At 40.2% G+C, this 25,149-nt stretch overlaps 3 protein-coding genes and 1 long non-coding RNA gene across 4 annotated transcripts; 1 reads left to right on the forward strand and 3 right to left on the reverse strand.

Annotated features, from left to right (window-relative positions):
- Window positions 1–317: 317 nt before the first annotated feature.
- On the reverse strand, window positions 318–11,286 carry LOC121186544. Its single transcript, XR_005894493.1, has 3 exons — window positions 11,209–11,286; window positions 10,917–11,058; window positions 318–452 (listed from the first exon to the last, which is right to left on the reverse strand). It is a non-coding gene; the product is annotated as an uncharacterized LOC121186544 (long non-coding RNA).
- Window positions 11,287–13,704: 2,418 nt separating this feature from the next.
- kcnk5b (potassium channel, subfamily K, member 5b) lies at window positions 13,705–17,605 on the forward strand. The gene is made up of 5 exons (XM_041044377.1): window positions 13,705–13,967; window positions 14,643–14,754; window positions 15,107–15,273; window positions 15,394–15,562; window positions 15,655–17,605. The coding sequence occupies exons 1-5, from the start codon at window positions 13,782–13,784 to the stop codon at window positions 16,356–16,358; spliced, it is 1,338 nt and encodes a 445-aa protein (XP_040900311.1). The 5' UTR covers window positions 13,705–13,781; the 3' UTR covers window positions 16,359–17,605.
- On the reverse strand, window positions 16,763–19,979 carry LOC121185885 (serum paraoxonase/arylesterase 2-like). The gene is made up of 9 exons (XM_041044379.1): window positions 19,789–19,979; window positions 19,494–19,561; window positions 19,185–19,240; window positions 18,785–18,950; window positions 18,128–18,251; window positions 17,838–18,038; window positions 17,657–17,738; window positions 17,016–17,144; window positions 16,763–16,924 (listed from the first exon to the last, which is right to left on the reverse strand). Exons 1-9 carry the CDS (start codon window positions 19,869–19,871, stop codon window positions 16,763–16,765), a joined length of 1,071 nt encoding a protein of 356 aa, XP_040900313.1. The 5' UTR covers window positions 19,872–19,979.
- A 205-nt stretch (window positions 19,980–20,184) lies between these two features.
- On the reverse strand, window positions 20,185–24,005 carry LOC121185884 (serum paraoxonase/arylesterase 2-like). Its single transcript, XM_041044378.1, has 9 exons — window positions 23,841–24,005; window positions 23,631–23,701; window positions 23,493–23,548; window positions 22,832–22,994; window positions 22,174–22,300; window positions 21,791–21,994; window positions 21,626–21,707; window positions 21,397–21,525; window positions 20,185–21,207 (listed from the first exon to the last, which is right to left on the reverse strand). The coding sequence occupies exons 1-9, from the start codon at window positions 23,915–23,917 to the stop codon at window positions 21,046–21,048; spliced, it is 1,071 nt and encodes a 356-aa protein (XP_040900312.1). The 5' UTR covers window positions 23,918–24,005; the 3' UTR covers window positions 20,185–21,045.
- Between the last annotated feature and the right edge of the window lie 1,144 nt (window positions 24,006–25,149).

Here is a 25,149-nt window from a genome sequence, read left to right on the forward strand (position 1 = left end):
TTGTTCTACTTTTTCTTCTTCTTTCACCTCAGATTTTTCCTCCTCTGCTTTAGCCTCCTTCTCTTCACTTTTCACCTCTTCCACTTTCTGCTCTTCTGCCTTGTCAGCTTTTTCCTCTTTGTCTGCCTTTTCCTCCCTGGCTTTCTCTGCCTCAAACCCTTCGCCCTCGGAGCACTGTGAGCGGCGTTTGAGGAAAGACGAGAAGAGGCGAGACAGGCCTTTGCCAGCAGAGGTCCGTGTACGAGGCTTCAGCTGCTCCTCCTCTGGGGAGGTAGCTATGTCAGCAGGCCCAGGCTCAGAGGCCTGCTCCTGGGCCTTTTTGCTCGACTGCTCCCCCTCCGGCTCAGACGCTGCCGCCTCCGGCTTCCGTTTGTTCTCTGGTTCGGGTTCGGGCTCGGCGCCGCTGGCCTTCTGCTTGCCCTCAGTGTCTGCCTCGCTCACCGCACTTGCCTCTGTTGTCATGGTAGCCACTGGGAAGGAGAACAGAAGGGAGTCAGAGATGGAGAAAGGTCATGGTGCTGTACAGAGTGTGACAGTGCACAGCACGGCTATACTTGGAACACAACAAACAAGATTAGGAGCAGTGGACTATTAGCCTGTGTGTAGGAAACATTACGTTTCACTTTGCTGTGAATGGTAAGCAACTGTAATTATGGCCTGCATTATACTGATAAAATATGTGGTGCTTACAAATTTTTATGATCACTAAAGCTTCAGGATTATGACAAGCAACTAAAGCAGAAACAAAAAAAATTACAAGTTCCATATTATTAAATTTGCTGTTTTTCCTGTTTTATATTTGTGAAAGTGAATATCTTTTATTTTGTGACTGCAGATTGGACAAAACAAATAATTTGACGACTTTGGGCTCTGAGAAATTATGATTTATTTTTTTACAACTTTGTTGATCAGCAAAACAAGAAACAACAATCCAAAAACATGTGTAAATCCCATATGATAAAAGAACAGGTCGGAATTTGTTCTGATTGCTTTTCTCAATGCATGGCAATGATGCAATAGAAAATATCATCTTTTATCATGTAAATAGAGTAATCTGTATGCATACTTCATCACTCTCACTTAATATTTTAGCATTTTAGCTGATGCTCTAATCAAGAGCAATTTACCATCAGCAATTTGTACAATAAGTAATTTACATTGCCATCTAAATTTATTGTTAGCGGCCTATTCTGAGCATAAATGACACTCATTCCATAAAACATGAAGCCAACTGCCACCCACAGATTATATTCTAACTCAAACACACATACTTACTCATACACATACACAAACATCACTTCATCACACAATAGCCTTCCTTGTTGAATAGTGTCTGTGTCTACATGGAGTTCTGGGGGCAAGCTCACAACGCTGCCTATCACAGACTCATTAAATCTCACTGACACAAAGGAGGCATTTTGCTCTAGAGCTGCCTATTAGGACTGCCTGGACCATCCTCGCCAAGCATGCCTGAATCCTCATCTCACACACGCCCATCCCACACAGGTCATCTAAGGCATCTACATACACACAGAACTAGGTGACGGGATGATATACACTATTAAACAGATTTATGTAAATACTTTTATATAAATTAATATTTGTGGGTGGATTAAGGCACTGTGGGCAGTCACTATCTGTTTCAAAAAAACATGAATGATCGAGCGATATTACAGATACCTTGAAAGAGGATGTTATCCATGTCATCTACTTCTACACAGAACATTTACTAGAGATGGCAGCAAACACTTTACCTCCTTTCCTTTTAAACCTGACTCTCCAGTAGTTATGGAAGATAACAAGACGGGTGTCAATATATAACGGTGCAACCATACTTTTCCAAATTACTTGTTATCCAATGATGTGGTTCAAAGTCACAGTACAAGGGCTTTGATTTGATGGTGTGACAAAGAGAGGACAATCTGGTATATTTAGAAACTTCTAACCAGCTGATTAAATCACACAACTGACTGAAACACACTGCAGGTATTATGCAATCTCTCTCACACACACACACCCCAAAGTGAGATATATCAGTTACAGTGGCTCACATCACAATCAGTTCTTAACTTTAATGAGACAGACACGCATCCTGTCTGGACTAGGCCTTGTCTAATTGGTGACTAATGTGGCTGTGTTTGTCTCTTCCATATGTAGTTCAAGTCCCACCCTGCCTTGTATTGAGTGGGGGAGGGGGCGTTCTAGACAGGCAGGCAGGCCAATCTTCCAGATGTACAGGGCCGCCCAAATGGGTGCAGCCTGGCCCTCTATACCATACACTTCCCAGTGGCACTACAGGACAGCAGGAGAGGAGGAGGGGGTACGCACACAGACCAAATCCTCTTTAGCCCTCCCATTGTTTGTGTCCAGTGACCAATAACTGTGCTGCACACTATTACTAATCCTGCCTACCCTTCCCCCCACAAGACCCCCCATAGGCCTGTCCCCTAGGTCACCACACACACACAAACACACACACACACACCGGTATGCATCGATGCTCACGGGCTCCTCCGGGTCTTTTAATGCTCTGTCATCTCAATTCTGATTGTCAGGAAACAGACGTGCTCCTAATGGACCAGCTGAGCTTGTGTCTGCTGCCTCCTCCATTTTGTGTTGCCTATCTAACATCTCTGCTATCAGCCAGCTGAGCAGGACTAACCTGAATCATGACTGATTGAGATAGCGGCAGCCACACCACAGGATCTCACAATATAGCATCAATCTCTCATAATACGAAGCATATTTCTTTTTTGGTGTGGAGGTAATTAGATGAAATATTGCTGTACTGTTAAAAAAAAAAAAAATCTGCCCTCGATACCACATAATTAGTGTCTGTAATGAGCTAAATTATAGATGAAGTAGGCCACCCTCTAGCTAGAGGGAGCTCACAAAGAGCTGCTGGATCAGGTGCAAACACCAGGGATGCACTTGAATCAGAATCAGATTTAAAGTTTATATGACCTTTAATTGAATTTAATGTTCCCACAGGAAGATAATTTAAAATTTGAAGAGCTTTGATTAAACTGAGAGAATTTCACTTCAGGGGAAAGAGAAAGAGACCATTAAGGGACCAAATGACATGCGTTTTGGGGAAATTAAATATTTTATATTCTTAAATTTAAGGAATACAATTTATTAATAGTTCTCATTAAAATCAGGCCAAAAAAAAAGAACTGATCCTAATCCAATGCCTTAACTGCTACCAACACCAAAACTTGCTTTAATTTCCCACTAAACAGAGTCATCAGGTTTAAAAACACATTTTCAGGAATTTCTCCAGATACCAAAGGCTTCATATTATTTGCCAGTGATGCTGCAGTGCTTCTGTGCATGTGTTGGTATGGGTATATGTGAGTGATTAAATGAGACGAGAGGGCTGAATCGGGAAGAGCATGCAGAGGAGGAGGAGGCGGAGGTATGGTATATAAATAGCTACATGTGCTCAGGATGCAGGGACTCATTAGTTAGCCTTTACAGACAAGCTCATATCTATTTCTGTTCACAGCATGCTGCGCACAACACGCATATGCACATGTGAATGCATGTGTGCAAAACCCAGAAACACACACAGTTCTAAATTTGCAACCCAGTTTTTAAAACAGCAGAGGAAGGATTTCATTTGTTTCGAGTAAATTCGCTGCCCTTCCCTCACCAATATTGGCCACTGGCTGATGAGTAATACGAGTTCCAAAATAACTTTACCTTGTAGGAATACTAGGACATGAAGAAAGCATGTTTCCTGGGTACTGAGAGAAGGCTTAAGGAATTAGAAGGAGTTTAGAGTTAATCAGCCCCCAAGTGACCAAGTAAGATTATCTCCATCTACCTACCTGCCTACAGTATCTCACTGTCTCTCTCCACACTGTCTCTCTCTCTCTCTGTGTCTCTCATCTCTGGGTGTGCGTGCATCTGTGTGTGTGTGGCTGGGAGGGGAGAGGGAGAAGAGCTGGCAGAAGCACAGTGGCGATCAGCTGTGCTGATTCATGGTTTTATGTGGGGCCCCGCCTACCTGGCTGAAAATCAACAGAAATGAACTGAAGGCCACAGTATCAGAGCTCTGGCCACATGGTGACTCCTATTAACCTCTCTAAGTAAACACAGACAAACATGCCAACATACACGCTAACACGTGCCTGGCTAAACTGTCCGTATGTTTAGTTAACGCACACATGCCTGCCCAGCATTATCACGAACACACACAAAACATGCAGGCACTGCAGCCATTATAATGCACGCTTCTACTTCTTTTGAAATGATTCCACTGTCTAAAATAATACTGAATGATTCCAAGATTATAGACAGACATATGGAGAGTAAATAAAAAAAGTGATCAAACTTTGAGTGAAACACTGCAATCTGTGACACCTTCCACCTTGTGTGAACTGGGGGATACTCGAGCAAAACGTATTAGGCTACAAGGGTTTATCTGAGTCTAGTTCTCTGTGTAAACCTAAACCAAACCCAGTTCTAAACTAATCAATACACACAGATGGTCTGTGAGCCTAATGCTGTAACATGAACCAACATGGGAAAAGAATGAAGTAGCTTGATTGATTTACTGTGGTCTCCCTGAAAGCAATTTTGAATCCATTTCCAACATCACCTCAGCCAAATCCCACTGAAGGACCAGTATATCTGTACATGAGTGCACATTATAAAAGAAGCATACTTTTTTTTTAATGTAGGATACACAGAAAATGCAGATCTCTGATCCAGGATCTAAAAGAAGTACTGTTTTCTTACTCAATTTACTATCATGAAATAAAATAATTCTGCAACTGGATCTAATAATTACTCATGTTAAGATGAAGTCTGATTTCTTATTTAGTCTTAAAGTCAAATCCACAGACTCTCCCATTCATTGAAGAGCATAGGAATCTGTTCTGGTCTGTTGCCTATTTAGTAATGCTCACACGACAGAGTAGTAGTCTAAGTGCACAAATGCATCATAACTCCCAAAAGAGGATTAACACCAGCGATCTCTTCTGGGACCTTGTTGACCTCACTCTCACACAGCAGAGCCAAAAACATCCTTCAGCATCACTTCAGCAGCTCCGTGTTCACAACACTGCTGATTCAGCATGGCAGGAGAACCCCGAGCACCCAGGTCTTATCTCTGTCATTTTTTAACCTCTGTGTTTACTTCTGTTGTTCATGCAAGCACTTGCCAGTCCCACTGCATTAATACTGCCTCTCTCTCTCTCTCATCCCTCCTACGTCATATCTGCAGCGCTTCATAAAAGATTATCTAACTATATATATCCAAGCAGTATCATCAATGGAGATGAGGCTTATTGGATGAGTTTCTCTTAAGTGCGTTATGGATAGTACAGGCATGTGCGCGCACAGGAACAGACACACATTCACATATGTTGCCCCAAGGGGAAGATGGGTATTTTTAACCCATACGTTCCCCTTGATGTGAAAGCAAGCCATGTCAAGCAGAAAATGAAATCCAAAAACACAGGCATCTCTGAAACAGCATGAAAATGTAACAAACATCTGAACGTCTCAGCAGAACATCTCACATTCTTGGAAAAAGCTGTAACACACCTCACTGGGGAAGCATTTGAAACCAACGACATGCTGACACATTTGCATCATCTGGAACGATAACTATTTCACATATGTATGACTTAGAGCACTGAAATATGTCAATCATGTCACCTCCTGTCAGTTCAGATTATTTTTTTCTGTTATGCATCATGCTGACTGAATACTATAAGGGATTTATATTGTACTTTATGTGAAGATTTGCTATTAACAGATAGGAAGCTTGGAGGCTGAAAAGAAAATAAAAAATATTTTTTCCTGATATATCCCTATAGCATAATCCAACATTTTATTAGGCACTGCACTACTCAACAACTATAATAATAATCATCATCATAATAATCGCCTATGCGTGTAATCTTGATACAAAACCACACAATCTTTGAAAAAGTGAGTAGTACCGATACATGTATGTGCAAACTGTGCGCCCTCTTTTAGCAGCGTGATAACTTGCGTGCCCATTCATTGTGACAAAAACAACTCACGCACAAGACGAAAACACATCGGTGCCTCCGCTAATACGAACCACTTTTGATTCGTGGGGATGTTGTTGTGGGCTATTTTCAAACTGGCCATTAAAAATGCTATATAATTTTAATTTGCCCCAGTAAACCACCGTTTAAATATCGCCCGGTAACGGCGTAAAACGACTTCAATTTCCAACTTTTTTTTTCTCAGTTAAACCGATAAACAATGATGGGGCTGTATCGGGCCAAACGTGCCGGGGTATTTAAACAATCTGTGTATGAAAATGGCGCCGAATGAACAACAAAACAAACAAACACTAACTCATCCCCGTCGCGCGAGGAGCATAAATCTTTAAAAATGTTTTTGCTTACCTACTCTAGGATTAGCATCAATGGGAAGGCAAACAGCACAAAATCCGACAAAATCCTATATTCCGCACGTTCAGTGGAGAAACAATGTTGCGGAGCTACACATGCTTTGTTGTGCTGAAGGTGTCCGACGCTCGTAAAGGGGTGGAGTCTTACACTGAGGCTTGGACTTGGGTTGGCCAACTGAGAAGCGACCACAGCGTTCCTCACAACCGCATGTGGAGGTGGAGGAGATGAACGCAACTTTCATGTGATGCTAATGAGAACTGCTGCCTCTAAATAGAAATGTGTTATGGAAAAATACGGATTCAATATGAAAACACATGCACTGATCTAGATGCCTGAACACACACACACACACACACAAAAGAACTAGAGTAACCCATGAGGGTCAAAAGCTGCAGATAAATGACATTTTTCTATCGTCATCTGAGTATATTTTCTGCTAATGACATGAAATATTTACATTGACTGTCCACTTTTAATTCACAACTCATCAGCATGTTGGAACAATTGCACTAAGCCTCATTACAAAAACTCCCAGCAGGCAAGGAGGAAGGCGTGCCAGAGAGTACAATCATTAACACAGTACAATGTCCAGAAAGAGGAGGGAGGCAGAGAGGCAACATGGAATACTCTTGAGAGTCATTCCCATTCTTTTCAAGCACCAACGTGGTGCCTTCATCTGCACAGTATGAGGGTGTCAGAACTACAACCTTGAGCTGACTGGTGTGATACTGAACTAGGCACAAATTCATGAGGAAAGAGGAAACAACTGAAAAAAAAAAACACATGCAACAACAGACCATCTTATCGAAATCTAAAAATTAAAAAACAAACAAACAAACAAACAAAAACTAACCAGCACACACATACACACAAGCTGTCTTTATGGACCCCGGCGTGGTCCCCACCCATCTGCCTGACCCCATTAGGGCCATGCGGCTCACGGGCGGGGTGGGGTGGGAGGGGGTGAGGGGGTTCATTATTCTCTAAACCATACGGGGGAAAGGCACCATCACCTTTGTCTAATGGAGATAAGTTCATGTGGCAGTGTGGCATGTCATTTCTGAGCAATTTATCTGGTATTCACTGAATAAAAAGTCTTACCAGTTTAAAGGGTACTATCCACAAATCCGGTGATTTAGATTGTTTTAAAGTCCAAGGCAGTTAACAACGTTTGTTGTGAGACGCCGCATGATAAAAAAGGAAAGAGAAAATAGTACAGTAACGGTCGATTATGACTTCTTTTTTTTTCTTTAGACTTTGATCACAGAGCAAAGTGACGACATATCAGCAGCACTACAGAGCGGTCGGACTGGTGGTGTTAAACATTTACTGAAACGTGATACACAAACAGGAAGAATCTGACTTTTGGATGTAGCTCATTCACACAGTTTCTGTTTCTTGCGCTTTGGTTTCAGATGGAATGAGCAACTCAGAAAGACAGAGGAAGAGCGAAGGAGAGAAACAAAGGCTATATGGAACTACTCGCGTTGTCTCCAGTTGCTTAGGAACCCCTGCCCTGCCCTGTGCCTACTGCAAGGAGCAGGTGTTGAGCTGGACCCAGGAGAGGGAGGAGAGACAGAAAAGAGAAGGGAGGAGAAGAGGAGCAGCACTCACAGACCCACAGTCCCCTGAGACAGCGACAGACTGGAACCACAGACTCTGAGGCGACCCACTCACACAGCAGACACACCCAAAGCACTGACGTACACTTTGTTTCCCCCGTCACTCTTCCTCATATGTTCAAAAGCACAAGCAAACACGCACATACAATGGTGCAGTGCATTGCTCCAGCTGAGTGCATGGGGGTTATGTTTGTTTGGAACATCTTTATCCCTCTCTGGCTCCATCACTCACTGATTACATAATGCCCCATACCACTTCCACTCAATTCATCTCTCTTTTACTTTCAATACCGCATCTGGGTACGCATCACACACTGTGCCGCCTTCCCTCTCGAATCTTATGTAAAACATGTGCAGCTTTGAAAATGCTTCGAATTTTGAGTGCGTGCAAGCGAGGCATGGTTGCAGGGGTTTTATTTGTGCTCAGGATCTGAGCTCTCAAGAGCACTAACGGGATAGATGGTAACAGGGCATCAATATTTATAGTGCACCATTATGTTATGAAGATTTAATGAACCAGGAATGTTCCATGTTTCTGCCCCTTTCTGCCCGCAGACATGTTGGCCCTCCTTCTTGTGTTAGGCCAAGTCTGAATTTTCCCACAACTTTGAGACATTAAATTACACAGCATGCTGTTTTTTTCAAAAGGGACACATCAGGACATTGTGTCTTGCAGATTAAGTGTATTCTGTGATACATCCTAATACAGAGAATGGGACAAAACAACTTGCCCAGCAAAATTAGTCACATACACACACACACACACACACATATATATACATACACACACACACACACACATATATATATATATATATATATATATATATATATATATATATATATATATATATATATATATATATAGCAGCTAATATAACTAACATAAACATTTACATCCACAGACAATGCAAAAGTGATGGCACAGACTGGAAACGAACTGTTCATATGAATCTGCACACACTTGGATTTCAGCTGAGATTTAAAACAATCGTAAAAAGACACTGTACCCAGCCCTAGGGCTCCCAGTGCACTGAACAAATTGTAGCAGACATTCTAGGCCACCTAAGTAAACGCTACATTGTGTTTGATCAGCTGATGCTACTGTAAAGGGCTAGATTGTCTTAGTTTACAGTGCCACCTGGTGGAGAGATGGCGAATGAATGAACTTTTCACGTGTACATGTGGCTAATTTGGCTCAACAGTCACTGTAATAGGAAAGGTGTAAACACGGGCTGTATATTTCTATCATACTACATCCATCATGTTAAACAGTGAAACATAATTACACCTGTAACGTCTCCTCTAAACTGACACTTTTCAAATACAAAGTCCAATCTGGATAGATGTGAATTTTGAGTTCTGTTAAAAAAAAAAAAAAAAAAAAAAAAAAAAAACAACTCTACAGTGACAGCTTAAATTATTTGTGGGGAGAGATGGAATCCCCGCCAACCCTACTCTGCTATAACAGAGCTGTAATGCATGCTGGGAGCATGTGTTTATCAGAGATAAAGACATGTTTGCGCCCAGATGCCTGAGGGTGACATGGTCACACTACCCCTCCCAAAACTAGTCTGATGTGTGTGCACCAGCAGGTCAACAAAAAACTGTGTACCAAAAATTCAGCTAGCTACAAGCTCTCACTGGGACTCCTTCACAATGTCTTGTTCAAACCTGTCTGACTCTGAACATTAGAAAGCATGTCATGGCTTTTTTAATTGTAAAACACAGTACAGCGCTCTGTTTTTTTTCCTGTGGTTTGAAGTTATATTCAAGGTTGAGAAATAGCAGTCATCTTGTCACATAATTAAATCAAGGATTATAATAGAAGATGCCTTTTAACCTACAGTGAATACAGGCATGCTGAAGATGCAGTCTAAGAAAGACTGCAGTCAAATCCCAGAGGGAGTGGCACATTAGATAGAAGTAATCAAGAATTAATATTTAATAGTCTCTATAAAGAATGATGAGCTATGACTTCATAGAAATGTTTCATAAATATGAAATGAAATGCTTCTCTGCAGCTCAGTAGGGCTGTTTAATTAAACTGGCTCTCTGCATTACCTTTAAATCATACTGTGTATGTTGTGTGCACAAAGAAGCGGCCAATTTGCACAAATGTTTTCAACAAGGTTAAAACAAGAGTTACAATAGTTCAAATGCTTTCTTTTTTACAGCTTAAATGGTATTTGATACTCACATCACATCCATGTAGAAGGTCATCGAGCAGTGCATGGTCAGTCCCAGACAGCATGACCGGGTCAGTGGGAGGGAGAGACAGGAAGACAAGGTGTCAGTGCAATAAAATCCTTGTTGAGTTCAATCAAATAGATGCCAGCACACAGACTCAAAGAGGTATACATACTTCATTTTGCATATGAAATGGCTTATATTGCACTGCAAGTCATGAAGGTCAAATCAGTGGTAATTCTGCTACCACAGGTTTTCTTTTGGATTTCTTTCTTCTATTATCCGCATTATAAACAGCCCTGCAGACTTTACATATTTCCTATAGAATGGCTGTTTAGCTTTTAGTCTTGTTTCTGATACTTAGACTAGTTAAGCAGGCGATTTCTGTTCTATAAGTGTTTGGGGCCCGGAGTATCTTGGCTTGGCAAAGCAACCTGACAACAAACCTTTTTACAGACATTTCTAACCATTTGTATCACGTTCTCGAAAAACAACAGTAGGTTTAGGCGTTCTGTCTCTTATTTTCTATGTAGGTAGACAGCACAAATACCCCTGACCTCGTCGTGTTTGACATAATCCCTCTAAATACGGCGCAGTGAACTCTAAACGAACTACCGCCGCGAGGAAACGGGAAATGAAAACACCTCGCTGGGAAAGGTGTGCCATAAAACACAATGACAGCGTCTGAGTACGCGAGTCATACCTGTGCAGGGAGATGTCTCCTCTGTGCGTTTACCCCACCTTTAGTTTGACGGCATTATTCCGGTGTTTGCCCTCAGAACAACTTGGAGACTATCGATCAGGTTTCCTCAGAGAGGCGGTGACGCAGCTACAATGACGAAGCACTAAGTATGTGATGGGTGGAGATCAGAGGTGGGAGCATTACTTCAAAATCTCAAAGATTACTTTTTACTCGTTTTTTTTTTTTTTTTTTCAAAAGCAGTGATATACTCAGAGTCTCCGAGGAGGCAAGATACATCTACATATCTGTTTACCTTTTACAGGTGAGTCGGGTCCAGTGCGCTTCCTGCGGCACAGTGGTTGCTGATAGTGGGAGAAACTGCCTCAGCACAGATGGGGACGCCCCTGTGGAGAAGCGACAAGCATAGTGCTCATGATGTTCATAAAGATTCCTTATCCAAGTGTCAGCTCAATGCAAAACAGGTGCAGCTCTCCTCCTCTCCTGCATGTGTATATATTTACACGAGTGGTTTCAGTCGCAGGGCTCAGGCATTAGAAGAATGTGCAGTCAATGATTAAGCTTTTGTCCTGCTGCTGCCAACTTTTCTGCCTGTTTTACAGAGACCGATCACAAACAAGTCTGATATCAGCAAAGTCACAGGCTCCATCAACCCCCTGTATGTGGAGCTATGTCTGCACACAAGTTGTCAAACTGGCTCCACATGGGGGCGCTGCTGCTGCTGCTGTGTGTGGACACATGTACAGTGAAGAGAGGCCGCTGTTTATTATGTTAGGAAACAATTTGCGACAAAGTAAACATATATCTGTAGTCACCAAGGAACAAGACAGAAACTACATTCCCACAGTTGTTACTGTAACAAGTAGTTCCTGAATAAATATAAGCCAAGGATTAATAATATATTCTGATTGTAACCTATATTTGATCACTCACTTCACGTTGCTGATCTGTTCTAAATAAAGAGATGTCATGAAACCATGCGACTAGTTGTTCCTTCCTTTCAAAATGCATTAATTACTATGTTGTCTGTCCTTCCAAAAGAAAGAAGATGAAGAAGAAGAAGTGGTAGAGTGCATTATAAATTCATGATGACCTTACCATCACTTTCCATTAGTGTCTCCTCAATAAAGTACTGCTCCAAGTGTATGATGCCCACACACAAATCCTTTCTATGGCTCCATTTGACAACCTTGGACATTTCCTCACAAAGAAGTGTGAAATCCCAGAGGATGCCAGAGACCTCAGTCTAACAGCTGCTGCAGCTGGAACATCTGTCTCAGTGTTACCTAAAACCCAGTGGCAAGGGGCTGGCACCGTCCCAGTAGGTTAGTCAAATATTTCTGGCCTTAAAGGTGTACTCCAGCAGTTTGGTATTGCACATTTATAAACCTGGGGGACAGATTTAAAAAGGCCAAATGTCAGATAGATAGATAGAGAGATAGAGAGAGAGAGAGAGAGATAGAGAGACCAGTTTTTCATGTAGTATTGTAGTATGTTCTCACACTGAAGACAACACCTCTCATCCATTATCATACAGAGCAGCCAGGATCCACCCACCCAGATTAACTTCACACACTTAACTCCAGCCTTCTGGATACGTGCACATGGAGATAAGAGTAACTGTCATCACCAACACACAGAAGTTCACATACATGAATATTACTTGTTGAAGTTGTTGCCCCCTATTGAATGTTTCCACAGTTGCATCACACAGTTATTGTGCAATCATGAAAGAAAGAATAAGGATAGATAGATTTATAAACATGGGGGAGTCACAAGTGACAGATTTAAAAAGGTCAAATGTCAGATAGTTAGCTGGCTAGCTAGCTAGCTAGCTAGATAGATAGCATTGGTGGAAAGTAAATATGTACATTTACTCAAGTACTGTACTTACCTACGTACATAAGTACAGTGTTGAGGTGCTGGTGTTTCTAATTTCTTCCACTTTAAATCAACAATGAAATCATGATCATTAACACTATAGACTAAGCTATGAAAAGACTTTACCCATTCCCAGGGGGAAGTCATAAGCTGGGCCGCTGCAAAATGAAAGTCATTTACACATTAATGAATTAATAATTATAATCTGATAATTTACATCCTCCTGAAATGGTCCATTTTGCATACATGCTTTTATTTGTGGTACTTTAAGTATATTTTGCTTATATATTATATATTATATATTATATAGCACCATTAGTGTTCCGTCGGTTGTGTGTTGTTGTTGTTGTTTTTGTTGTTGTACCGCAGGAGAAGAAGAAAAACCGGAGTCAAATTCCTTGTTTGTATGTACAAACTTGGCCAATAAATCTGATTCTGATTCTGATTCTGATTTTAATGCTAATATTTTAGTACTTTTACTTAAAATACAATCAAACAAAATGTTGAATGCACACCTGATGTGTGAAAGATATAAGTACTTCTTCTACCATTGAATCTGACCTATACAAAAATGATTTAATGTCACCGATATGAAAAATGTTATTTTGGGCAGTTATAAATTTTTAAATTTGATATAAGCCATTTTTACAGTTTTGTAACTGCATTGTGTTTGTTTTCCACTGGTTATGATAAACAGGATAACAGTTGGGTCATTACATGTTAATAGTTTAATCTTAAAGGAAAAGATTGTTTGAAGATTGACGTAATGAGACGGTACAAGGTTAAAAATAATAATAATACAGGAAGAAAGTTTTACAGCGCCTCGTGAAATGAATGGAGCCAAGTTCGCACCAGTCTCTACTGAGAGCAGTTAGGAAACCTATTATGTTTTACCAGGAAGAAAGCAGAGCGGGTAGGATACCTCCAGCCCTCTGTAGGGATATGAGCTGCTCGGCGACGTAGGACTGCAGTAGTTATAACTTTAATATGGCCGATAAAGGTCCTTTTTTAACTTCATGTATAATTTTCTACTTATCGATTGGGGCCGCAATATTCCAGCTTCTCGAGGAGACAAACTGGAAATCGGTCAAAGACCAATACATCCAAAAGAAGGCAAACGTTTTAACGAAGTATGCCTGCTTAACAAAAGAAGGTCTGGATGAGATTTTGGAGGTATGAACCCGTCGGTTTATTTATTTATTTATTTATTTTTTGTATGACAGACAAACACCACGGATGTTAGAAAGGAGCTTTCCACTTATTCTGAAGGGAGGAAACTTAAATGAACCTACTGCGAGTAACTTTGCAAAGATTAACCATTAAAAAAAAAGTTCCCATGAACTCCAATAAAGTTAAAATAATTTAGTGGAAAAAGATGTTGTACAGATGTTGCCCCTGTGTTGGACTGTTTTTCAGTAACCACGGTAAATTTGAGTCTACACACGAGTAAATGAGAAGTTAGTCGCCTTTACACGTCAGGACACCTCCGGACTTGTTTTTCCTCGTCGAGGACAGAAAACAACCATTACGCTCTGGCTGATGCGGATCAAATTACAACAAAGCTACTGAAAGCTTCCTCTATTTAAATGCGATGGCCGCATTTGTTATTCAACGTGCAAGTTTCAACCATTTACAGTTTAATCAACGCACAGTGCGTGTGCTGAACGTGAGAGCGCACGTCTCCTTAAACCACAAATACCTGAATGTTTGCGTAAGGTGTGTCCTGGTGTCAGACGGCCGCGCCGTTTTTTTTATAGGAGAATAAATGCTATAAAAAGTACTATCAGTTGTCACATTAGTTTGTGAATGGATTCTGGCTGAGTCTAATTCACCGTGTTTACTCATCAGATGGTGTCGGAGACTGCAGGTCAAGGTGTGACCATCACAGGGGACAAACATCGCAGCACGTGGGACTGGGAAAACTCTGTCATCTTTGCTGCCACCATTGTCACCACTATAGGTTTGTATAAGATCTACAGCATTTGGCATAGAGTAATAAAATATTCTATTAGATGAGTAACTGATTTAATTCATGTAACAAGACAACAACATTACATTGTTTCAGTCATTTAGGTCTCACGATAAACAATTGTCTTGTAATCATGTGTATTTCACTTATTTACTTTTTTAGTAAATTAATTAATTTTTTGTAGTTACATTATGATTGTCTTGCTGAAAATTGAAAAAAGCATGAGCTGTAATACTGTAGCAGTACTGTGTGGCTGCACTGTGCATTTGTTTTCAACATGACAACCAGAACCTTCATAAAAATATTCCTTATGTTTCTTAACATTTTCTCTCATCATCTGCAGGTTATGGCAATGTTGCTCCGAAAACTAAAAGCGGTCGTGTGTTCTGCATCCTGTATGGTCTGTGTGGGATCCCCCTGTGTCTGGTATGGATAAGCGAACTGGGTTCATTCTTTGGAGACAGAGCCAAACGTCTCTCCCAGGTTCTGATTCGTAAAGGTGTTTCAGTGGTAAGAAATGACTGAATGGTGGAGTCAGTATTTATCTGAATACTGTGTTAAAAAGCAGCTCCATGACGTTGGGATGTCACATGAAGATTTTACATGTGTTTCTTTTCTCCCTTCTACCAGAAAAAGGTACAATTTGCCTGTACAGCTGTATTCCTGTTATGGGGTCTGCTGGTGCACCTGGTGATCCCTCCATTTGTTTTCATGTCTATGGAAGGATGGAGCTACCTGGAAGGCATCTACTTTTCTTTTATCACACTCACAACAGTGGGTTTTGGAGACTATGTAGCAGGTAGATTTGCATATGGTTAATATTTTTCTTAGGTTTTTTGTGCATCTGAACTTTTTCTTTTGTTCATGTCGGTGTATCTACTTTCATTTCAGGTGTAAATCCAAGCATAGAATACCCCAGATTGTACGGAGTGTTTGTAGAGTTATGGATTTACATGGGCCTGGCATGGCTGTCTCTGTTCTTCAGCTGGAACGTCCACATGGTGGTGGAAGCTCATAAGGTGCTGAAGAAAAGAAGACATAGGCACAGACACCTCCATGATGAGGAACCCCAGCCTGTAGAGGACAAGCACAACCCAGATGTAAAGCCGTCTGTCATCGACATTTTCAACTTCCTGTCTGAGGAGGAGCAGGACTACAGCACCGTCATCAAGGAGATTGGAATCACGGCAAGAAAAAGAAAGCCTCCAGATAACATAAATCGCTCTAAGAGTTGCAGCGACATCTTGGACATCCAGGTGTTGGATCACTCACCACGTCACAGACGCATGATCAGTATCAGTGAGGTGTTCATGAACGCAATGGCTGACGTGAACAAAGGTGATCTAGAGGAGGAGCGCTCTCTAATACAAGAAAGCAATGGAGACCTTGAACATGCAGGATGTGTGAGGACCGGTAATGTGGAGAACAAGGACAGCTGTGCATTCGATGCAGAAAATGAGGGTATCACCTTCACTGTACCTGTCAAAGATGCTACAGAAGAACAAAGTGTGCAGCACCCTGATGGAAGGGAGACAAGGTTTACAATAACCAAGATAAATGAAAATTTGTTAATGGGCAAAGATGAAAAAGGGTAAAAACATTCTTTCAAAAACTTCCTTCACCTTTACCAAACTTGCAGAAGCAGTCAGACTGATTTGGGGGAAGCGGTTTTAAAATATCATAAATACTCTTATGCATCAAGGGTACCTACTGCATTATGTGGAAATGATAACTACATATATCTGTGCAAATTAAGGCTTACTTTTAAACAGTCCTGTGCATTACAGTGGCATTATTTTATACAAAGTTCCAATTATTACCTGAACAAAGTGAGCCAGTGTATGTATCAGGTAAAAAATAGTTCTCTTCTTTTTAGAAACAGTGAATAAAGATTTTATTTTTAATTTTCTGGTTCCATATCCATCCAAATATTTGGTTACAACATTTCTAGACTGAAACAGTAGGGACCATAGATAGAGAATAGAATAGAATACACAGATTATTTCAAATCACAGCACAGGGCTTTATGGAAGATAGAGCCAATGAGCAACTTTCTCTCATAGGGCGCTGCTACAGTGGAGGCCATTATCACATGGCCGTTATCAGTGTACTCCTGGCTCACCACTGGCTGCTCTGAGTGAATGTTCTTGATACGAATAACCTGGGGGAAACACAAATACAATTATCAGGCAAATTCAAACAATAATGAACACATATATAACATATATCATTTCAAAATAAAGAGCACTGACCTCAGAGCCAGGTGGGTCTTTAAGGTCAAACTCTGACAGTTTCATGCCATTTGGATGACAGCCCAGCCATACGTCACCTGTCCTGTGGTCCACCTCGATGTTATCACAAAGTGACCCAACAGCTACAGACTGTTTGGAAATGAGAGTTAATCACGTACAAATATTGTTTCTAGGATTAAGTCGTGAAAAAGCACAGCATTAGTGACAGTTCAGCATTTTGGGAGATACACTTAACTGCCGAAAGTTAGATGCTCAAAGCTTGTGTTTGTATATTAAATATGAAGCTTAAGCAAGTATGCAGTCACCTTAGTTTAGCATAAAGACTGGAAACTGAGGTAAACAGCTAGCCTGGCACTGTCCAAATGCAACAAAGTCCACTTACCAACAACTCTGTAGCTCACTTGTTAAAACATCTCGTTTGTGTAATCTGCACAAGAAGTGAAAAAAAAAAAAGAAACAATTCTGGGTTTCCAGCCTTCATGCTAATGTAAGCAGCTGCTGACAGTATCTGAGTGATACAGATCTCCTTATCTTGCTCTGCTAAAAAAAAAAAAAGGGGAAAGGTTTATTTCCCAAAATGCTGAACTAATTCTCTAATTTTGTTTTATACTGAGGGTAGAAAAAAGAAAACATGGTAATACCTTGATATGCACTAATTGTTCCCCTTCTTGTCTCTTAAAAACCTCTATCTCATGTTCCATGATGTCTGAAACATAAATATACCTGGAAAAAAACATTTCTGTTGGATTACTTTAGCATTACATTAAAAAAAAAAAAAATGTATATGTGCATCATCAGTGAATTCTGTGTACTGAGAATAACCGTTTGTCAGGTGATATGTTGATGCCGTTTAAGGAAATAAAGCCAGTGGCTGCCACCCTCACTTCCCCCGGACTGTAGTACACCACATCACAAAAGGCCAGACCCAGGATGATACTCAGAAAATTAAGAGCATCATTTTGGAAGAAGCGATCATTAGAGGCGTAGAAGCTCTCTACTCCAACTGCAACAATGTCATTCACACTGAAACACATGAATTAAAAAATAAGTATATGGAGACTGTCGAATATAAAATGTGTAATACTATAAAGGGTTTAGTTTTCAGTGTATACTTGTGGAGCAGAGGGTGGGTAATAGTTTTTAGATGGATGAGTGTGTCCTCCTCAACAAAACGGAAGATCTCCACCTGGCTTTTGTGCTGAGGGTGATTGACAACAAACAGGTATACAGAGTCATCTGCAAAGAAAGAGTAATGTGTGTTGACATTGTTCTCCCCTCGTAGTGTGGTAGAACATTAAAAAAAAATCTGATTTTGCTTGCAACATATGTTCTTGTGTTTCTGTCACACCACTGTGATTTTATGTTCTACTTTAAGGTGTTATCATAAATCTTTTCAGTCCTGGTTGACTTGGCAGCACTTGTGGTTACTTGGAAACAGCATGTATGGTTTAACACTACAGAACCTAGAAAATGACTGTTGTCTTGTTTTGTAGATGCATTTTTGATGAACTGTCATGATCAGTTTTAACCTCTGTGACAAATACTTTGCGTTTCCTGTGGCTGCTTCACAATAAAAGCTAGTTTGTCCAGTTGACGTATTTTCATGTGAAGCAACTGGTTTCTATAATGGTTTCCTGTAAATCCCCTGACGGATGAACTGGTGTAGAATACTTAATTTTAAGATTTTTCTTTTTATCAATACTTGATTTCGTGCACAGACCCCTTTGATTGTTCTGTAGTTGAGATATTGAACCTGATTTGCGTGTCACCTGCTTCATCAGTGTATACACTAATGCCATGTGGGTTGAAAGAGCTAAGGTCCAGCTCTCCTTTGATTTGTAGCTCCACTGGAGTTGGCCTTGGGTGCAGCATATCTAAGACGTACATTTTCCCTGGATCATCGGAGAATGAAGGCATTCCAGGATAGTTCAGCCCCTGAGAATAGAGTGGGAAACATTGCATATAAGATACTGGTGCAGGTTTGAGAGGAGATCATTACAGAAACACTTGGTCCAGAATAAAGTCCACTAACTGGTAATCACAGCTAGTTTGGAACCGATAACCCATAATTTAACATAATGTGGTGGATTTATAAAGTAAATTACACTGACACAGTAATTCAGACCCATGCAATTTTATGGCTTTACAGTGATGCTAAAAGTAACTTACTGTGCTTAAGAAGGCCAGTCCATCTTTAAGTATTGTGATATCCTCTGCCCCATATTCTGTACAAAACAAAATAAAACATGTTATCCCTTTCAGTTCTTTGATTTTACCACCCAAACATTACAAGACAATGATTAAGCTCGCTAACACTTCACCTACTGTCAATTACCTGGACTTCAGACTCTTCAGTTATGATCATAGTTTACAGATAATTGATCCAAGTCCAAAAATGTGTTTACTTTGCAGAACATTTTTGACAATGTAAATCCCAAACTTAAGACAGTAACAGAACTTTAAGCCAGGTATGCATACCAATATTCTCCAAATAATGACAGTTGAGGTGTTTCACTGGCACTTCTCTGGAAACAAGGGACATTTCCCTGCAGAGAAATTAAGTAAGCATTTAATAAGAACACAAAACCAAGACATATTTGTATCATTGGATTCTTACAAACTTGTAAATGATTGCCCCACTGCATGCTCATACTTGACCTTTTACTTACTGTAGTAAAGAGCAGATGTGAACACTAACAAGCAGTTCTACTAAACTGCTGCAAATACTTCCAAAATGGTCTCTATTTTACATCTAAAAATAATAAACACTTACTTTAGTTTAAGAAATCTGTGTCCAACGTAAGCTGCAAGAGCAGCAACAGCAACAGCAAGCAGTACTTTCTTCATGGCAGCCATGTTTAAAAGTCAAAGGTTAAGAACTCTTTCAGAGTGCATTTACATAGCTGCACCATAGATGGAGCTCAAGTGTTTGCAGCAAGAAGCTGCATTGGCTGCATTTATCATTGTCGCTTTAGGAAATGTGGGTGGGGAATTCCAGATTGGTATCATAATTATCCCAAAAGAAAACTCATTATCCAGCCGCAGATGTGGGACAACTTTCTTTTTGTTGCTTTTTCAGAAGTTAGGTCAATATTTATTCTATTTATCTTAACCACACACCACACCTTGGAAAAAATACATTTTGGACCCAAAGAGGAAAAGAACAAAATATTAATGTAACTGTCATATATAAACATATAATAAGAACAAAAGAAATCATACATGTGCAATATGAAAACTATCTTTATGCAGAGTGCAGAAAAGAGGGAACATACTAATAAGGAGGCTGATGTGACTTGTGAAACTTGAGTTGTGTAAGAAATATTGGAGGAAGTATTGCAATACTGTTTTTAAAATAGCATATTTATCATCCAAATTCATATTCAGTCATTATGTATGCTGCCACCTCTCTGGGAATTCACCAGACGACTTTTTTTTATACAAATTTGTTGAGTCACCAGAGAAGCTACAGGTGCAGCATCTCTTTGTTGTTTTAATTACAAGCAAATACAGCAGACAAATGTTTTTTTTTAAATCAGCAATAAAATTAAAACACGTAAAAACATTTAGTTACAAATTTTGCACATATCAAGATTTTCACATTTTCAGGTGACCAGTGAAAAATCGTAATCGCAGAATCTTTTCATGATACACAGGAAAGAGGCTATATGAACTCTGTACATGTTTGAAAATATTATTATCCAAGCACTTATTTTGCAGTGGTTCATGTATCTGGTCAGTCAAGTATCTGAAACCAGAAAAATACATCTATCATCTTCCAGCTCCCACTGAGAGATCTTCAGGCATTCTCTTAGCAGCTGAGAGACTCATGGGTCTCTTATCACAGCCCATCTAGTACAATTTTATTTTAGTTTTCACATGCAAATGGTGCAATATTTGTATAAGACATCATTTAATTGCTGCACTGTCTGACTGAGAGTCTTGAAAAGAGGTAAATCTTTATTTATTTATTAATTTTTTAACCTGAAATGTTCTGCTCACTGCGAAGCATGGTATCAAGAGTCACTGCTTATTTCAGATCACAAACCAGTGCTTTATGGAACATAGTGCCAATCAGCAACTTTCCCCCGTAGGTAGTTGCTACAGACGAACCCATGATCACATGACCGTCGTCCGCATACACCTGAGTCACCACTGGCTGATCAGAATGAATCTTCTGGATGTGGATGACCTGAAGGAAACACAGTCACGATACAGAAAGAATAATAATGAGATGAGTACATGTTAAATGAGTAATCCTCTGTTTAGGTAAAGAGAACATAGAAGAACTGAACACATAAAGCTTTATTTTATATTTTGCCTGTTTTTGTAATGTCAGGTTTCTCACAGTTTACTATCTGGTAAAAGTGAATAGACAAACCTCTGATCCAGGAGGGTCCTTGGGGTCGAGCATGAAAGCTTTCCATCCATTAGGGTGACAGCCTAACCACAGGTCACCTGTTCCAGGATCGACTTCAACGTTGTCACAGAGTGAACCCACAGCCACGGCCTGGGGAGGTGTCATGGACAAGGTGATAATTGTACACCCATCATGGTGTCTTGACTACCTTAAATTATAATTCTACAGAAGCAAATGTTTTAATATTTACCTTCACAGAGGCCAGTGTATTGTCTTCTTTCCGCTCCAACACGTGCACATTTTGGTCAAATGCATCTACCACATATATATGTCTGGAAATAAGAAACAACAATGAAGAAAGTCAGACACGTGAAGCATGAATGACCGTATGCATGGCCCTGTATATAGTTCCTACCTTTTGTCTGGTGAAATGTTGATGCCATTTGCAATGTAGTAACCCTCTGAGACTACTTTTACTTCACTGGGACTGTAGTACACAACATTAGTCCAAGGCTGAGCCAGAAGAGGCTCCACCAAACCTTTAAGGATCTCATGGGAAAAGTAGTGGTCATTAGTTGCATAGAAGGTATCCACCCCCACTGCAACAATATCATTTACACTGTTAGGAAAAATCACAATTGAAAAATCATTTTAATAACATACAATAGTTGTATATTTAACTACAATATGCACATTTTTTGTGTAACTCTTGTGTAACTTATGACATGGGATAGTTTCATATATTGTTTCAAGTGCAGTTTACAGTAGATACAGTTTAAATTTGTCGCCATACTGTACCTGTAGAGAAGTTCATGTTTTATAGTTTTCAGATGCACCAGCAAGTGGTCGTCCTCAATAAATCTGAAGACCTCTACTTGGCTTTTGTATTGAGGATGATTGACTACAAATAGGTATATTGTGTCATCTGATGGGAAAAAAGGAAAAAAATATTTTACAAACATTACAGGAAACAGGAAACTTCAAGGTGTGTGCTTCAGAATCACATCTGTAGTTGTTTTGCATTTTTCCTATAAAGACACAGCACTTGTTTTTTTTTAGCATTTACATATTAAGAGAGAAATGTACTGATTCTGTAAATTTTTATACAAATTCCATCTGACATGTACAGACACACCCAAGGTAGTGTAAAAAATCTTAGCTATTCCCGCTGGGCCCACAGTGTACCCACAGTCTACTATCGCAGCAACCAATCACAACAGGTTTCTCCACTTGCTCTACACGCACACACATGCATGTATTCACCAAAGCTCAAAATATAAACTGCATTCAGTAGCTACACAGTCAGCTGAACTGAAAAAGAAATATTTTTTCCTTTGAAAAAAGGTACTTTGATTTGTGCTTTTGATGCATGTGTGAGAAACAGAAATGCCATGAAATCAGGATAAGATTGGTAGACCAGTAGACTTGTGAACACATAAATGATAAGTTCTTTTACCACTTGGATCAGTGTATACACTGATGCCATGAGGGCTGAATGAGTCCAGATCGAAGTTTCTTGGCATGCGCAGCTCCACTGGTTTCATCCGAGGATCTTGTAGATCGAGGGAGAAGATCTTTCCTGTCACATCTAAGGTTGGCAGTCCACGAGACTTCAGACCCTTGAGATATTAAAAATATATTAAATTACCCAGTACACTATCATAAAAACACATTTTTCTGCATTTTAAGACATGCTAGTAAAATATGCTTTAAGAGAAAACCAGATAAACCAACTGACCTTTTTGCAATGTTCATGTGGTTTTAAGATCAAGAAGATTATTATCATTATTATTATTTTATCTTTGGAGATCACCAGAAGGATTAAGCTAACATTTATTTGGGCCTATGCTGTGAATATTGATAACAATCAAATTAGTGAAAAAAAGGTTGTCTTTTTTCTATTACAACAAAGTTAAGTCAAAATGCAAATCACTGACTGAGCAGTATTAAAACCTTTTACTTACACAAGTTGCACATGGAAGAAAGCCTGGCCATAACAGTAGTTTTATTGACAGGATTTATTTTATTTTCTGTTGCACTGTTGTTTTCTACGTTTGTTTAACTTTATTTAACTGTTTGTTTCACAGACTTTGTTACTCTACAACTCAAATACTCACAGTGCTGATTAAGGCAAGTCCATCTCCAATGATCGTTATATCCTCCGAGCCATAATCTGAAAATACACAGTTCATTTTAGTGTCCTCTAGTGTTCGTTTTTTTTTTTTTTAGCTTTATTTTGTTTGGGTGTTGCTTACCTAGATTTTTGAGTGCAACACAGTTGGGGAGATGATTCTGGACCAGCTCCCTGGAGGCGAGGCTCCTTTTCCTGCATTGTTTTCAACACAAAAGTTACATCAGGACCCGTGGCCACACCAAACTTTTCTTTCGTCTGAAGAAAAACAAGGGAGCAAACGCTGAAACATGGCCTTGTTTAAAAACATAAATGCAGTCGCTTTCTATATTACCTCAGGTTGATAATCCTCTCTCCTAACAGCGCTGATAAGGCAGCTATTACAAGTGAGATGAAGCCTACCTTTCCCATTTGGAAAAATCACGGACGACAAAATTTTACAAACAGTTTAAAACCGCCCGACTACGGCCTGCGATGCATGCCACAGCATGCGCAACTAATGCTGCCTTCACGACTGTCGGATTCACCACAATTACACTCAGTAGAGCGCATACCAACCCCAAGGCGACAAATGCCCTAGATCTTGCAATGTCAAGAAGTGATTAAAGATAATCCTGGATCTGTCCCTTTCACCAGCCGGATCAGCACTAAAATTTAGTGGGCTCTTCCTTGGCCCATTACCCATTTTCCCACCTCCATCGAGTTTGCTGCAAATCAATTCAGTGCGTTTTGCGTAAAGAAACAAACCGCCAACATAACCTCATCAGCGGAGGTAATAATACAGAACTCGGCCCATTGAACGCACTTGAACATGAGAAGAGTTATTTAGCCTGCTGTTTCAGAGGGGATGGGAGTGGGGTGCGCGTATATGATTGCCGACATTTGAGAAGCACCTGAATGTAGCATGCTTCCGAATGATTGGAGCCGCGGTGGAGCCAAACTGCATCTGAGCTCAAATGCCACAGTTTTAACTGTCTGCATGAAAGTTATGGAGTTAGTCTGTACTAGACAGTGAGTAGGAAGTAGTTTGCTTTACGTGGTTGCTGGGAACACTGCCTGACTTGCCGTGGCCTTCACTTTTTCAAAGAGCACATGGTTTCCACTTTAATGAATTGAAGAGGAAGGAATCTTTTATTATTCCCAGCGGTGGGAACTGCGGGAAGGGAAAGAGCTGCTCACTTTTTTTTAGCCCCTTTGCCGCTCCAGGGAACCGAACCGGTGACCTCTTTGTCCCAAACATTAGGCCACAACTGCAAGGAGCCAGGAGCCTTGAGTGGTTCTGGAGTGACCATGTACTACTCCCATTTCTATGACCAGCACTGGCACAAAACTGTGTGCTGTGAATGTGGTTCACCTCTCTTATTCACAAGTTCGGCGTTTAATCTTTTCAAGGTTTCTAGAAGCATGTGCACGCTTTGCCTTCAAACTGATTTTGCCTCCAAACAGACTGCAACCGCCACACTTCACCTTGTTCAAGCCAACCAAAATCACAGGGATCTGAATGTATGAACACAGATCTTAAAAAGCTATGGAACTCACTTTGTTCTAAGCACACCATAAATCATTTGGTACCGAAACTCAAACATTATCGAAGGAACATCATCTTGTAGGATTAGCTGATTATTCTATTCTGTTTCTAAATT

This window comes from Toxotes jaculatrix, chromosome 8, assembly GCF_017976425.1.
Source record: "Toxotes jaculatrix isolate fToxJac2 chromosome 8, fToxJac2.pri, whole genome shotgun sequence".
Classification (NCBI taxonomy): domain Eukaryota; kingdom Metazoa; phylum Chordata; class Actinopteri; family Toxotidae; genus Toxotes; species Toxotes jaculatrix.